This window comes from Mytilus trossulus, chromosome 13 (assembly GCF_036588685.1).
Source record: "Mytilus trossulus isolate FHL-02 chromosome 13, PNRI_Mtr1.1.1.hap1, whole genome shotgun sequence".
Lineage (NCBI taxonomy): Eukaryota > Metazoa > Mollusca > Bivalvia > Mytilida > Mytilidae > Mytilus > Mytilus trossulus.
This window is the reverse complement of record NC_086385.1, coordinates 47,488,898-47,503,471: the sequence shown is the minus strand read 5'-3', so window position 1 is coordinate 47,503,471 and position 14,574 is coordinate 47,488,898. Positions and strand designations below refer to the sequence as shown.

The window sequence follows — 14,574 nt, the reverse complement described above, 5'->3', positions numbered from 1 at the left end:
CAAAACGAGAAACACGTATATATTACATAAACAAACGACAACTACTGTACATCAGATTCCTGACTTAGGACAGGTGCAATCATTTGCAGCGGGATTAAACGTTTAAATGGATGCAAACCTTCTCCCTTTTTCTGAAACAATAGCATAACATCACAACATAGAAAAACACACGATAAAATATCAATTTGCAGACTTAACTCAATCAAAAAACGTATGATTACACAATGAACGAATAAATTTGATCTGCGGTATCTGAATACAAATGCACAATTAATTAAATATTAGAGAAAAACATTCATGACCAACAATTTAAGCTAACAAACAAATTCAAACAAAGCCATGGCAGGACATCACTGAGAAATATTTAACCAATTAAAATTCACTTTAGAAAAAAACCGGTTTTAAAAAAATAATTATAATTTTGAAGTTTATACAAATGGAGTAAGAATAATTGAAAAATTATAGATGTCACAAATAATTAAAGCTGGTGTACAGACAAGATCCATATAAATACAAAATAACAAAAAAGCATTATAAACAGTATCAACAGGTCGAATTAACAAGAAAATACGATTTGAGAGTACTCGCAGTTACTGACAGCTAGTTAAAAGCCAAAACCAATTAATAATAAAAAATCATGCATCAGAGACTAAAATCAACTAAAACACATCACAGGGATTTAGTATTTTAACGTCGTTAATAGTCAAAGAAGACATGACTTGTGCAATGCCAAAAATAAATGTATCGACAGGTAGTAGGATAGTGAAGAGCGACTTCTATAGAAATAAAAATTAACGTGTCTGTGTCTCTATACATCTCGCCTCAAAAGATAATGAAATTTAGTTATGTTTTAATTTGCTAATGACAAAATCAATATTATTGCCAATGTGAACTATATTCAGAGATCTAATTACAATATTGGTACGATAACCCTTACTTATAAGTTTGTTTAAAGGTTCGATGAGTTTACAAGGATCACATAGTGATTTCCTCGCTTTAAGTACAATATTACCATAAAATTTAGGATGTGAAATACCATTTTTGATAAGCTTTCTACAGGTATAGCCAAATTTACTAATCAAATCTTTGTATCTATGAAAGAATTTAGTAAAAGTTTTAAGTAATTTATGGTATCGAAATCCCTGACACAACAATTTACCAGTGATGCATTGATTACGTTCGTTAAAATCTATGACATCAGAACACACACGGGCAAACCGAACGAGTTGCGATACATAAACACCGTATGATGGAGCCAAAGGCACATCGCCGTCTAAAAAAGGAAAATTAACAATAGGAAATGAAAAATCGTCTCTTTTGTCGTAAATTTTGGTGTGAAGTTTCCCGTTTAAAATTGAAATGTCTAAATCTAGAAAAGAACAACTGCTGCTGTTTATGTTAGATTTAGTTAAAGTAAGTTCGTTTGGGTAAATTTCTGAAGTATATTTAGAGAACTCTGGATTATTCAACGAAAATATATCATCCAGATAACGGTAGGTATTTTTGAAAGTATCAACCAAATATAACAATGATGGGTCTTTACTGAGTTTGGTCATAAACTGAGATTCATAGCAATATAGAAATAAATCTGCTATTAAAGGGGCACAGTTGGTGCCCATAGTAATACCTACTACCTGATGATACACTTTATCGCCGAAACGTACATAAATGTTATCTAGCAGAAAGTTTAAAGATTCAATCATATCCTCACATTTCCAGTAAGTGTATCTAGCATACTTTCCTTTTTCGTTAATGAAAAAGGCCTTGAACGAGTTACAGCAAATAAAATTACAATGAGATTTTTCGAAAGACCATTTTATCAAATACAAAAACTTTTTCTTTATAAGATTGTGTGGAAGTGTAGTGTACAGAGTAGAAAAATCATAACTGTCAACAGAATTGTAAGGACCATTGAAAGCATGTATTTTATCTAAAACCTCTAAAGAATAAAATAAGACTTCTTGTTAGAAATTTTGGACACATGCTTTAAATATATTATATATATATATGTTTTTTGTCAAGTTGTTGTCCCCGTATTTGACATATTCCCAATTTTCATTCTCATTCTTATTAGTAATAAGATAGAATATGTCTCATTTTGTCAAAAAATGTTCAGATGCCTGATAAATGAAAAGGCAGACGTGGTGTGTTCAACATGTATTTGTATTGATTTTACCAATTATTTGTAATATATAATTTATTGTAAGGCATCGCCTGCGGGCTCATGGTTTTTTTTTCAAGAATCAACGCTTATCCATTGTATTTATATAACATAATTTACATGTTAAAGTATTCCTATTTCAATTTCAACACTTACATGATCAAAATAATAGAAATGCGAGAAATATCTCTGTGTTAGCAGTTTATTCTTCTTGACATATTTGTTTGTTTTATAATGTTTATAGTGATTAGGATTATAATGCAATGGTTTATCGTTTGTTTATGTCGCCTTGTTATGATGACTGCTAGTTTCACAATCGCACATTTTCCCGTAAAATGCTTATGTTCTTACATACTCGTCCAATGACGTCATTTACACCAATTGGCGCCAGGTAGCTCATTCAGGAATAAAATTGACGTTGGAATATGATCGGAACACCACATACAAATCATGGCGATTCTGATCAGCTGAGGTACACTATCTTCATATGTTACCCAAGGTATGTACTTTAAGCGTTTAAAGAACGCAATATTATAATTATTGTCGTAATCTTGAGAATCAGTTTCAATAAAGCTTGTTTATAAATAACATTTTATAGCTGACTATGCGGTATGGGCTTGGTTCATTGTTGAAGGCTGTACGGTGACCTTTAGTTAATTGCTGGATCATGTTGGTCTCTTGTGGAGAGTTGACTCATTTACAATCATACCACATCTTCGTTTTTATATATAATAGTATTGCAATTGTCCAAGCTAGCAAAAACTTTTCATACGTTTGTTTGAATATCATGACTGTTTATGAAGAAATATCTTTTAAAAAGTAATGCAAATATTTTCATCTTATCAAATTTGTTCAAATTTCGTTGACAAAGATAAAATCTTACATATCATCATCATCTTCATAGTTCATATAGTAGTCTTCTTCTTCTTGTATTTGTTCTTGTTCTTGTTGTCGTCGTATTTCTTCTTCTGCATCGTCTTCTTCTTCCTGCTGTCGTCGTTGTTCTTCTTCATCGTCTTCTTGTTGTCTTCGTCGTTCTTCCTCGTCTTGTAGTTGTTGTTGTAATTGTCTTTCTTCTTCTTCTATCTGCTGTTGTCGGTCTTCTTCTTCGTCGTCGTCTTGTTGTTGTTGTCGTCGTCGTTCTTCTTCTTCTTCGTCGTCGTCTTCCTGTTGTCGTAGTTTTTCGTCTTCTTCTTCTCGACGGCGTCGTTCTTCTGTTTCGTTGTCTTCTTCTTCTTGTCGTCGTTGTTCTTCTTCTTCATCGTCGTCTTCTTGTTGTTGTCGTCGTTCTTCGTCTTCTTCTTCTTTTTGTCGACGTTCTTCTTCATCGTGTTCCTCTTGTTCATGTCGTCGTTCTTCGTCTTCTTCTTGCTGTCGACGTTCTTCTTCTTCGTCGTATTCATCTTGTTCTTGTTGTCTAAGTTCGTCTTCTTCGTCGTCTTCTTCTTGTTGCCGATATTCTTCTTCTTCGTCGTATTCCTCCTGTTTTTGTTGTCGTCGTTCTTCGTCTTCTTCGTCTTCTTCTTGTTGTCGACGTTGGTGTCCTTCTTCTTCGTGTTGGTGTCGCCTTAGTTCTTGATACTGATGTTGTTGTTCTTTTAAATTTGAAGGGAGAAAATTTGTTAGACATTGTCTATTTGAATATTTTGTACGTTTTTTAAATTAATGTATTAGTCAGTATGTTAACTTTGATGATTTTGACCAATATCCCAATTAAATCGTATTGGCGATAGATTGAAATGCTTTTTTTGTATCAAAAGTCACTGCAAAAAAAAAGGTTTAAAAACCCGTTTTTTGAACATCTAATACAATCTTGGCTATTTTCTCTTTTTGATCAAACTAAGTTTAACTTTGCACCCTTTGGACCATAATGCTGACCAATTCAAAATCCGGGCCAAAAATCAAAATTCTAAATAAATGGTTAAATCCAGCTTAAAAATTCAAATCAAACGTGGTTTCATTTTTGACCCTTTGGATTTTAAAGTAGACCCATTTGAAACGGGACCCGCAACAAACAAAATCTATTACACATGGTGAGCGGCATTTAGCATTTGCGCCGATTTTTTTACAGGTGAATTACAGGTGAATGTTATTTTTCATTCATCCTTATTGACCTCTTCCGTTAGCCAGTTGTACAAATGATATGAATTATCAACCATAACATGAAGATGAGGTGGAAGAAAGAATGTCGATGAGAATTTTTAACGCACTATGTTCACATACTTTCAAATCAAGAAGTAACGATCTAAGATAAAAGCACTATGTTTTTACTAAAATGGCAAAATAAAAATCTATTTAAAACATTAACATCCATAAAAACTGTAAGATTAAAATCATACATCTGTTAACGTTCTTGCCGAGTGTTGATAGGCAACACAGCTAATATATTCCTTTCATGTGATTTCGTCTCTTCTATATTTGTCGTAATTGTTAATAACGAAGTATCTTTTTTTCTTTCTCTGGCTTTTCTTAACTTAAACTTATGTGAACAACGTTTGTAACCAAATTTTACCAATATCTGTACCTTCAGAGAATAGTACATGTACAAGTATTTACTTACCTGGGTTAATCTGTCAATGCAATTAGGAGCAAATATAAAATCGGCGCAAATGAAAGAATGACAATTTAAAAAATCGGCGCAAATGTCATACGCCCATGGTAAGATTAATTATATCAAATAACCCATACATATTAATTAATTTTATTTTAAAAATACAAAGTTTTTAGAAACGGACCAAAAATAAAAAATCGAAATAAACGAGAAGATTATATTAAAGAACCTCAAGAATTCAAGAATTAGAATTTAATTCCATTGACATTGGTTAATAATCAGCAATGTTTTCAAAGAATTCAACTGAATGGTTAAAATCTATTGTACTATTTCATTATGTATCTAAGTGTTCTCTGTCCTGAGTGTTTATGTGTTAATCTGTACTGTATTCTGGTAACGTAATGTTTTCATTTTGGTGGTATTCTAAACATTGACATATAGGCGTATAAGCGGAAACCAGATTTAACCAACCATTGTTTCTTGAAACGTCCTGTATAAAGTCAGGGATATAGAAAGGGTTATGTCAAACAGTCTGTTTCTGTTTATTTTAGTGTTTGTTTTGTAGCAGTTGAGTGTTTAAGCTGTTCCGTTGTTTTTCTCCTATAGATAGTTTGTTCCCCTCAGTTTTGGTTTGTAACCTTGATTTGATGCAATTAAAATGATTTACGACTATTATGTCTGAAAACCCAATGTCTTTAGACGCTGACGACGCTGATGACGCTGGCGTAGATCACCAAACCAGTATACTACCTCGAAATTTGTGCAGTGGTATCAAAACGACAAAATGACAACCAAAAGTCCTTGGAGTACAACATAGAAATCAATGACTGTTAAGCAATTACGAAGTGACAAATCAATGTAACAAACAAAAGACGTGACAAGTTGAAAGATGAAGCGTAGATTTTAATGCATAAAAAGTAAAATCTCAAAAATACTAAACTCCGAGGAAAATTCAAGGCGGAAAGTCCTTAATCAAATGTCAAAATCAAAAGCCTAAACACATCAAACGAATGAATTACAACTGTCATATTCCTGACTTGGTACAGGGATTTGAAATGGTGGATTGAACCTGGTTTAATAGCTAAATTAACCATCTGTCACTTGTATGACATTCGCATCAAATTCCATTATATTGACAACGATGCGGGAATAAAACAAACAGACATATGCATGTACATGTATCACTTGCAATGCGAATCCACACTAAGACAAAATGTCACAATCGGGAAAAGAACAAAATGGGTAAAATTATACATGTTATAGTTTAAATCAATTTACTTGTATGTTAAGATCTCAGACTGCAAAAAACATTTCGGTAAATAGTTCAGATACCCAAACTTAGCACACAAAGGGTTAGCTGATTCTCCTCCAGACGTGTCACCAAACGTGTTGCTGATTGCAAAGAACAAATTTGATGTAAAGTGGCTTCGATGATGTCGAATTCAAGGAACGGATTTAAAATTTTCTACTATAGATTTAAAGATTTTTTGTGAATGTTTTGTGATTTCTTTTCATATGATGGAGACATAGTCTTTCACTCAGTTTTATTTAGGTCTAGAGCCGGCATGTCAGTTAACTGCTAGTAGTCTGTTGTTATTTATGTTTTATTGTTATTTTGCTTATTTTCTATTGTTACATCTTCTGACATCGGAATCGGACTTCTCTTCAACTGAATTTTAATGTGCGTATTGTTATGCGTTTACTTTTCTACATTGACTAGCGGTATATCGGGAGGGTTGAGATCTCATAAACATGTTTAACCTAGCCGCAATTTTGAGCCTGTCCCAAATCAGGAGCCTCTGGTCTTTGTTAGTCTTGTGTGATTTTTAATTTTAGTTTCTTGATGTGTATAATTCGGAGTTTAGTATGACGTCCATTATCACTGAAATATTAAACACATGTTTAAGGGGCCAGCTAAAGAACGCCTCCGGGTGTGGGATCTTCTCGCTACATTAAAGACCCATTGGTGGCCTTCGGTTGTGATCGCTTTGACACATTCCCCATTTCCTTTCTCAATTTTATTATATAAGGATAATTCTCATATGCATACCTAAGTCTTTACATAAATCATTCCTGTCAGCATTGACTAGTGCTTCTTTCAAGCGCTGTACCATGTAATATTCACTTTTAACCTCAAACCAACTCTGCCATTTTATCAAACCCTTAAACACCTTTCGATTCACATAGTTATCATCATGTTCAAGCATGTGGTCTTCAACTCCTAGATTGAATAAAACAAGGTGGTATTCTCTTCGAATCTTGCTGGCTAACTTCTTTAGATACGACTTCGTTAATACAACTGTAATATAAACTTAAGAATTAATGCATCACAAGATCATAAACATGCTCCATAAAAGCTAGTTAGTTCTCATTAAATTCACATGCAATATCTGAATAGATTACGGCAAAAGATTAATCCTTTATCATGTTTATGCATAAACTTTACACTCACTATCATGAATTCGATAAAAGTGCATGCTTACATTGTAAGTTTTAGGATTCAACTCTGGATAATTGACAGGTTTGGTTGGATATTGAGTCATTATATACAAACGGAAAACATGAAAACGCGAGGTTAAGTAGTATGCATCGACAGGATAAGAACAGCTATCGGTTTTTTATCTGTATGGACAAGACAGTATTAAAGAATGAATAATATGCTTAACATTCTTTAAAATCAGCTTTTGATTTTGACATGTCATTTAACGCGTTATGTGACACGTGTGATGAAGATTAACTATTTATAACAAGTCGCTAACCTCACATTCTTAGTCGCAGATCTAGAATAAAATAACAAAATGCAAAGAGTAACAAGAAAATACACTATTATTGATTCATTCAAATTTATTCAGTTCTGCAATAGAAGAAATTGGGTTTAATGTACTTGCAACATTATTGAAATAGAACTTATTAATTAATCATTTTGATAAATTATTACATGAACATTTGGCATCATGAACCAAATACAGCTATCGAGATATTTCTGATCCTGCAATAAGAGAAACTTATTATTTTGCATTACCCTTACGAAGCACCTGACAGTGTAGTCTTTAATTATGTTGTGTTTTGTACTATTATTTGTCTGTGTGACGTTTTCCTTTCTTAGCCATGACGTTGTCAGTTTATTTTCAATTTACGAGTTTGACTGTCCCTCTGGTATCTTGCAATCTTTTAGGGCTCTGTGCTTAGTATGAAAAAAGTAAAAAGGTCAGTTACATATTTTAGTTGGGGAGATCATGTTTGTGTGTGAGACAAAATCTGATTTTGCAATTTATCACCTTCTAAAATATTTTAATTATGCACTCAACGTAAACAAAAAGATTTACTTTATACTGCAATATAGTCAGGAATCATAGAAACACAGACGTGTCAAACTGCTATAAAACAGCAAAATTCAAAGGAGTGAGCGTGTGGTCACCCTGTTTTAGATACCATCAAAACCGTGGTGAAGTCCAGAAGGGTAAGCAGTTTATTCACCATAAGTACAGTTATTTTGCTTGTGACAATAAAAACTGATGATTTGTCTTGATATGTTGTATATAACTCTATTTCTCTTTTTATACAACTTCTCTGACTATTTGAGGATTTCCTCCGTATTTGTACATTTCTATAGTCTCGATCGCCAGTATTCGTCTAACAATTATAAAAACAGGCTAAGTTATTTACTCACTATATTTATCTGTAGGCATTTTTCTTTTATCTGATTTGCTTCTGAAAATTCAGATGATAAATTGTTTTTTTGGTTCTTCTCTAATACTCTTTTTTCATATAGTTTTTGTCGTCTGTGGAAGCAATACAATACAGTAATAATGGAAGATCTTAGCAAGCAAAATCAAGGGAATTGTGCAAATGATTATACAAGCATGAAAATTACCACAAAGCATCATTATCATATACTTTTTACGAAATAACTGCTGGCCATTAGAAAAAAAAATTTCAAGATGGCCACGGCCATTTTCTAAAATGGCTGTTTTCCTCAGTTTGAACATACTTATTTTTCTTTTAAACTTTTCTTTGAACTTCTTTTAGTAAAAACCAGTTATCAGGTTTGGCGGCTACCTTCCTTACACAACATATTTATTAAGAATGAACATCCAGTATTTGCGCATCGGCGAAAATGTTACGAAATTCTTTCAAAAACATTTGAACTATTTACTACTTATGTGGTGTTTTTGGATTTCTAATGATATTGTGAATTGGTTTACTTACATTTTTCAAGGTAATGATACACATGTGTTTAACACTTTTGCACATCTGCAAACTATTTATAGCCATTAAGAGCGATTCGTATGCATTACCAGGCAATTCTCATGTATTCAATGGATAAGGCGGAAATGTGGTGAATCCTGGAGAAACATCAATTGCAACTGCAGATCAGCCACTTTTGGAAATGACTAAGCAAATTCACTAAGAATGGTTTGGTTTTTACGGAAAAGATAAGTGTATCGTCATGTTTGGTGGATTGCACATTAAAATGACTTGGTATAAAACTCTGGGTGTTATATTGCGTGATAGGGGATGGAAATGTTGTCCTACTAAAGCCAATATTGCAACACCAAGAACGGCAGATTCTTTTTATGTATGTTCAAATGTACCTAGGATTAGACAGGCGCATCAGACAACTGCATGTATTTTGCTTGAACTGTTCATTTCGGATTATGAAAGCTAAATGTATAAGTATGGCATGACTCTGTGACGCTCTATGATTTAAAAGACTGGTGTATAGAGTCATCTCGACCACAGTTTCATACCTTGCGTTCAATTATAAATTAAGAACTTCTTCTGATTTTGGTATTATGCTCATTTCATGAGTGAGATTTCGTACTTTACAAACAGTCCATATAGAGCATGATAGCGTTTTGTTTTAGGTCTTGGTCGTGTTAATTATGCTCGATCGTTACAGACCCATCTCCAAGATGTGACTTCCCTTCCCGAACATCACCCACAGGAGCTAATGAAATTTGAAAATGATAATTTCACTGTACGATAGTCCAGCAAATTGTTTTCTTATAACACAATTGATCAGGCACAAAAGCAGAATAATGTAATTGTGAAGGGCGATGTTGGCGCCATAGGATTAACCGAAGATCCAATTTAGACAAATGGATGGTAGCTGGACCAGGAGTCAATATACTAGAAGATGAATTTAAAAGATCTTGTGGTTTGTGTCATTCGATAACAGATGAACGACCTAATGAAGACTCTACAAACACAAAACGTTGCCTTTAAACAGCTTTAAAGACTTTGTAAAGTGATGAACGAGTTTGGAAATTCATTTCTAGAAGAGTCGTCAGATTTGTAAAAAAATACCACATTTAGGAAATAGTTGAACAGGTAAGATATGGAATAATTCCAAGGTATTGGTCCAAATCAATAGAAGATCTTTTGAAGCAAATGCAAAACGATGGAAACCCTGCTTTTTATAACCAAATGAAAAATAACAACTTTTTATTTTGGCCGCAAAATGAAACTGGAAACGTCTTTGTCAAAAACAAAGCTAGAGAACCTTTAAAGTGATTGCGATATCATTTCTAGACTTTTCATTTCTTGTTACAGTAGACAGTTTTACTTGAAATATTTCTATATCCATAAAAACTTTACTTCTCTGTCTTTATCTTAGGATGTTTCTTGAAATAGTAGTATTAAATCGCTGCAAATAGGTTTACTTAATACATTCTACGATTTTCTGATCCAAATTTGGACGCATTTATCGTCGGTAGGGCAGCAATGGTTAATTCCAGGTCACATGGTTGGGCAAAAATATTTGATGAATATGCAAATAATGTCATACTGCCTTACAAAAAATTATGCATCGATAAGTATTTAAGAGTATACATTGTATTTGATGTTTACTAAATGAATAGTTTAAAGGCTGTGTCAAAACAAAGGCAAGGTTTTTGTGCCAGATTGAAAGGTGTTGGCAGAATACCAAGGGTTTAGAATAGTTTTCACTGTGAAGATTGCAACAAAACGAAATTGTGCAAGTTTCTTGCTGACAAAATTGCTTCTTAAGGGACTAATAACTAGAGGCTCTAAAGAGCCTGTGTCGCTCGCCTTGGCATATGTGAATTAAACAAAGGAAGCAGACAGTTCATGACAAAATTTTGTTTAAGTGATTGTGATGTGTTTGTACATCTTCCTTTACTGAACATTCTTGCTGCTTACAATTATCTCTATCTATAATGAACTTGTCCGTGTAGTTTTAGTGGAAAATGTTAGTAAAAATTTACAAATTTTATGAAAATTGTTAAAAGTTGATTATAAAGGACAATAACTTCTTAGGGGGTCAATTGACCATTTTGGTTATTTGAACTTATTTTTGAGTCTTTAATTGCTGTACATTATTGCTGTTTACAGTTTATCTCTATCTATAGTAATATTCAAGATAATAACCCAAAACAGCAAAAATTCCTTAAAATTACCAATTTAGGGGAAGCAACCTAACAACGAGTTGTCCGATTCATCTAAAAATTTCAGGGCAGATAGATCCTGACCAGATTTTTAGCCGTAGTGACCATCTTGGTTGGTTTCCCTGGTCACAAAACACAATTTAGATAGCCTAATAATGATTCTGGCTATGTTTGGTAAAATTTGGCCTAGTAGTTTCAGAGGAGAAAAATTTTTGTAAAAGTTAACTAAGATTTACAAAAAATAAATAAAAATTGACTATAAAGGGCAATATCTCCTAAAGGGGTCAACTAACCATTTTGGTCATGTTGACTTATTTGTAAATCCTACTTTGCTGAACGTTATTGCTGTTGACAGTTTATCTCCATCTATAATAATATTCAAGATAATAACCAAAAACAGTAAAATTTCCTTAAAATTACCAATTTAGGAGCAGCAACCTAACAATGGGTTGTCTGATTCATCTGAAAATTTCAGGGCAGATAGATCTTGACCTGATAAACAATTTCACCCCAGTCAGATTTGCTCTAAATGCTTTGGTTTTTGAGTTATAAGCCAAAAACTGCATTTTACCCCTATGTTCTATTTTTAGCCATGGTGGCCATCTTGGTTGGTTGGCCAGGTAAAAAACACAAATTTTCAGCTTGATACATCAATGATGATTGTGGCCAAGTTTGGTTAAATTTGGCCCAGTAGTTTCAGAGGAGAAGATTTTTGTAAAAGTTAACGCCGGACGACGGACGACGGACGACAGACGACGGACGACGGACGATGGACGACAGACGACGGACGACGGACGCCAAGTGATGAGAAAAGCTCACTTGGCCCTTCGGGCCCGGTGAGCTAAAAATGTGTATGTTACTCATACTTCAATTTCAATAAGGATGCTTCCTTTCGACCCCTTATAATCATGAATTAGAAGATACACGAATGTTTCCTTGTTCGGCATGATTATGAAAAGTGTTGTAAAATGTAATACTAGGTAGCACTGACACAGATGTAATAGTATTAGGAATTACAGCAATCGCAAAACTAGGTGGAACACATTGTGGATAGGTTATCGAAGAAATAAAGACTTTTGATGGCTTCCTGTACGTGACATATCAAATGCGTTTGGTCCTTGTGTTGCTGCTCTTCCTTTCATCCATGCATTCAGTCGCTTTGACACTTTGTCGAATCGTCCTGTGAAAGGGAAGAGGTCAGCTTGGCTAACTATGGAAGGTTTTTCAGATGTAAAGGACGTTTTTTTTCGGCTTAAGTATGAAGCGCGGCACGATGTGAATTGTTTGTCAGGAAGCAGCGGCATTGTGATGCAATTCCGACTACAAGAGGTTCATTTGCATAGCACATCAAAAGAGAAGTAAATCAAGGAGGAGTTGTTTGGGCTCAGCCTGATTCATGTATTCGACAGGTACATATACCAAGTCATGAACACCGGGGTTGGATGAAATAAAGAATCGATGACAGTTGGAAACCGAAAAGGACGTCTGTAACTGCCGCTGCATCCTTGTGTCAGGAACTTTTGAAATGCGGAGGCAAACATCCAGCTGTGTTGGTAACTGTAAATTCTATCGTTCTGGCCTTCCTTGTACGGGTTGTTGTATAGGCAACTGTCACATAATTATGAGATAAGCAATCAGTTTTTCTAACCAAACTTGGCATTTAAACTTAACAAAGAATGCTATCAATTGTTAAGTGGATATAAATCATAAAAATGTTTTCTACGTATTTGCCTCCATTTTGGAACCGGAAATCACATTTTTCTTCATTTATATGTTGTTTTGTCGTACTTAGGAACTGTTTTTAACGTTTACTCATAACTAACATTGGATTATACCTATAACACATCTTTCAAGGATTTACAACATTTGTTGTAAAATTTGTTGTTTGAAAGTATAAGAATTGAAATTTTTGACTTTTTTGCCGACATTTTGAAACCAGAAGTCACTTTTAGTTTTATTATTGTAATGTCTAGTCGTAATTTGGGAACTGTCATTTACTTTTTATCAAATCCAAAATTGTATTTTAAATAAAACACACCTTCCAAAGGATTTACGAATTATTGCCATGTTATAATGACGCCATTTCCAAAATGTGTGGTGACCATCTTGAAAAATTTATTATTTTTTCTGACCAGCAGCGGATTTTTTATACGTATCATTTAAACCAAATTCATACCTAATTTCATGGTTGTATCACGATTTGCACAATTATGTCCATAATATCTCCCACGATAAGAGCTGTTTAACAATTTCTTGTTGAATAAAGCTTGGGTTGCCGAGTTTGTTTTAATGTTTGCTTAATCATTTCATCTTGAACATTTACCGACAATTTGCAGACGAACATTTAACCAATAAAAAGATTTGTTTGGATGATAAATATCTTATGACGTAGACAGCGATTATGTTCTTTTAATTTTAAATTACACATTATCCAATTTTATGTGTGTAAATTGCATGGGCTTTTAAACAGTTTTAGAAGTGTTAAGTTCATTTGTTGGTCCGACAAATTCATGAATTATTGTCATTTTAAATCTAAGTATACTGGTTATTGCATTATACACATTCTGCTAACTGTCTTCTAAGGAACATCTTAATGTTCATACAATAATAGAGCCGAACTGAAATTTTCGGTATTTTTTGTTTGGTACTATGGATATTAAACTTACTTGAATGTTTCTTCCTGACGAGTTATATTCGGCTTTGGTTGTTCCTGGTGAAATTTAATTCAGAAAAACGTTGCGGACGCAATTAATGTTTATTTTTAATATTTTATATATATGACTTAAAAAGCTCGTTTTTATTGAGGAATGCATGTTGACCTCATAATGGTTATGGTTTAGTCTTAAGACATGACGTATAACTTCTTTTCGTTGACCGCATATAAAAATGATCGATACATGTGCCATGATTATTGATATTAAGTTTTTTATTAAGAGATTTGGATCATTCGTATTTACGGTATATATTTTCCTGTAAACTACTGCATAATTACTTTCGCTTTTGTACAGTTATTGTTATGGGGAAGGATCTTTCAAAGTTAAAACATAAAATTACCTTATGCTAAATAAAGATGTTAAAACTGCATCCGTTTTAATCCATATTTATTCTTTTATTATGTATGAATTATCCAAAACTCTTCTTGCCAACTAGAAGGTCATTTGTGTTTACTGATATATTTGTGTATACCGATTCTATATTTAGGGTATATCGATTGATGTGGTCTTGCAAACGTTTTCATAAAATAAAGTCTGTTTCAATAACATTTAAATATGTGCCTTGAGTGAATTGTTGATTTTGACAATTTAACTGTTATATTAAAATAGCTGCTGTTAATTTATCTAAATAAATATTAATTCTAGTTTTACAAAATATACACTTTCAGAAAAGTTAAATACTGCGGATTCATTTATTTTCGTGGATACCAAATTCATTGGATTGAGGCCTGCCAGTAA

The 14,574-nt window shown here is 33.3% G+C and overlaps 1 protein-coding gene across 2 annotated transcripts; it reads right to left on the bottom strand.

The window, feature by feature from the left end:
• Nucleotides 1–2,345: 2,345 nt before the first annotated feature.
• Nucleotides 2,346–14,309, bottom strand: LOC134694864 (golgin subfamily A member 6-like protein 7). Of its 2 annotated transcripts, none has more exons than XM_063555964.1 (4): nt 14,177–14,309; nt 8,383–8,494; nt 6,763–7,011; nt 2,346–3,756 (listed from the first exon to the last, which is right to left on the bottom strand). In XM_063555964.1, exons 2-4 carry the CDS (start codon nt 8,399–8,401, stop codon nt 3,041–3,043), a joined length of 984 nt encoding a protein of 327 aa, XP_063412034.1. In that variant the 5' UTR covers nt 8,402–8,494; nt 14,177–14,309; the 3' UTR covers nt 2,346–3,040. The 2 variants fall into 2 exon arrangements, with proteins under 2 accessions (XP_063412034.1, XP_063412033.1); XM_063555963.1 differs by having other exon boundaries at nt 8,383–8,423.
• Between the last annotated feature and the right edge of the window lie 265 nt (nt 14,310–14,574).

What these genes read in the sequence shown, in the direction of transcription:
- LOC134694864 (XM_063555964.1), bottom strand. An exon ending in TGATTTATGTAAAGACTTAG is followed by an intron (nt 3,757 to 6,762) that starts GTATGCATATGA and finishes CAAATTTAAAAG; the next exon opens with AACAACAACATCAGTATCAA.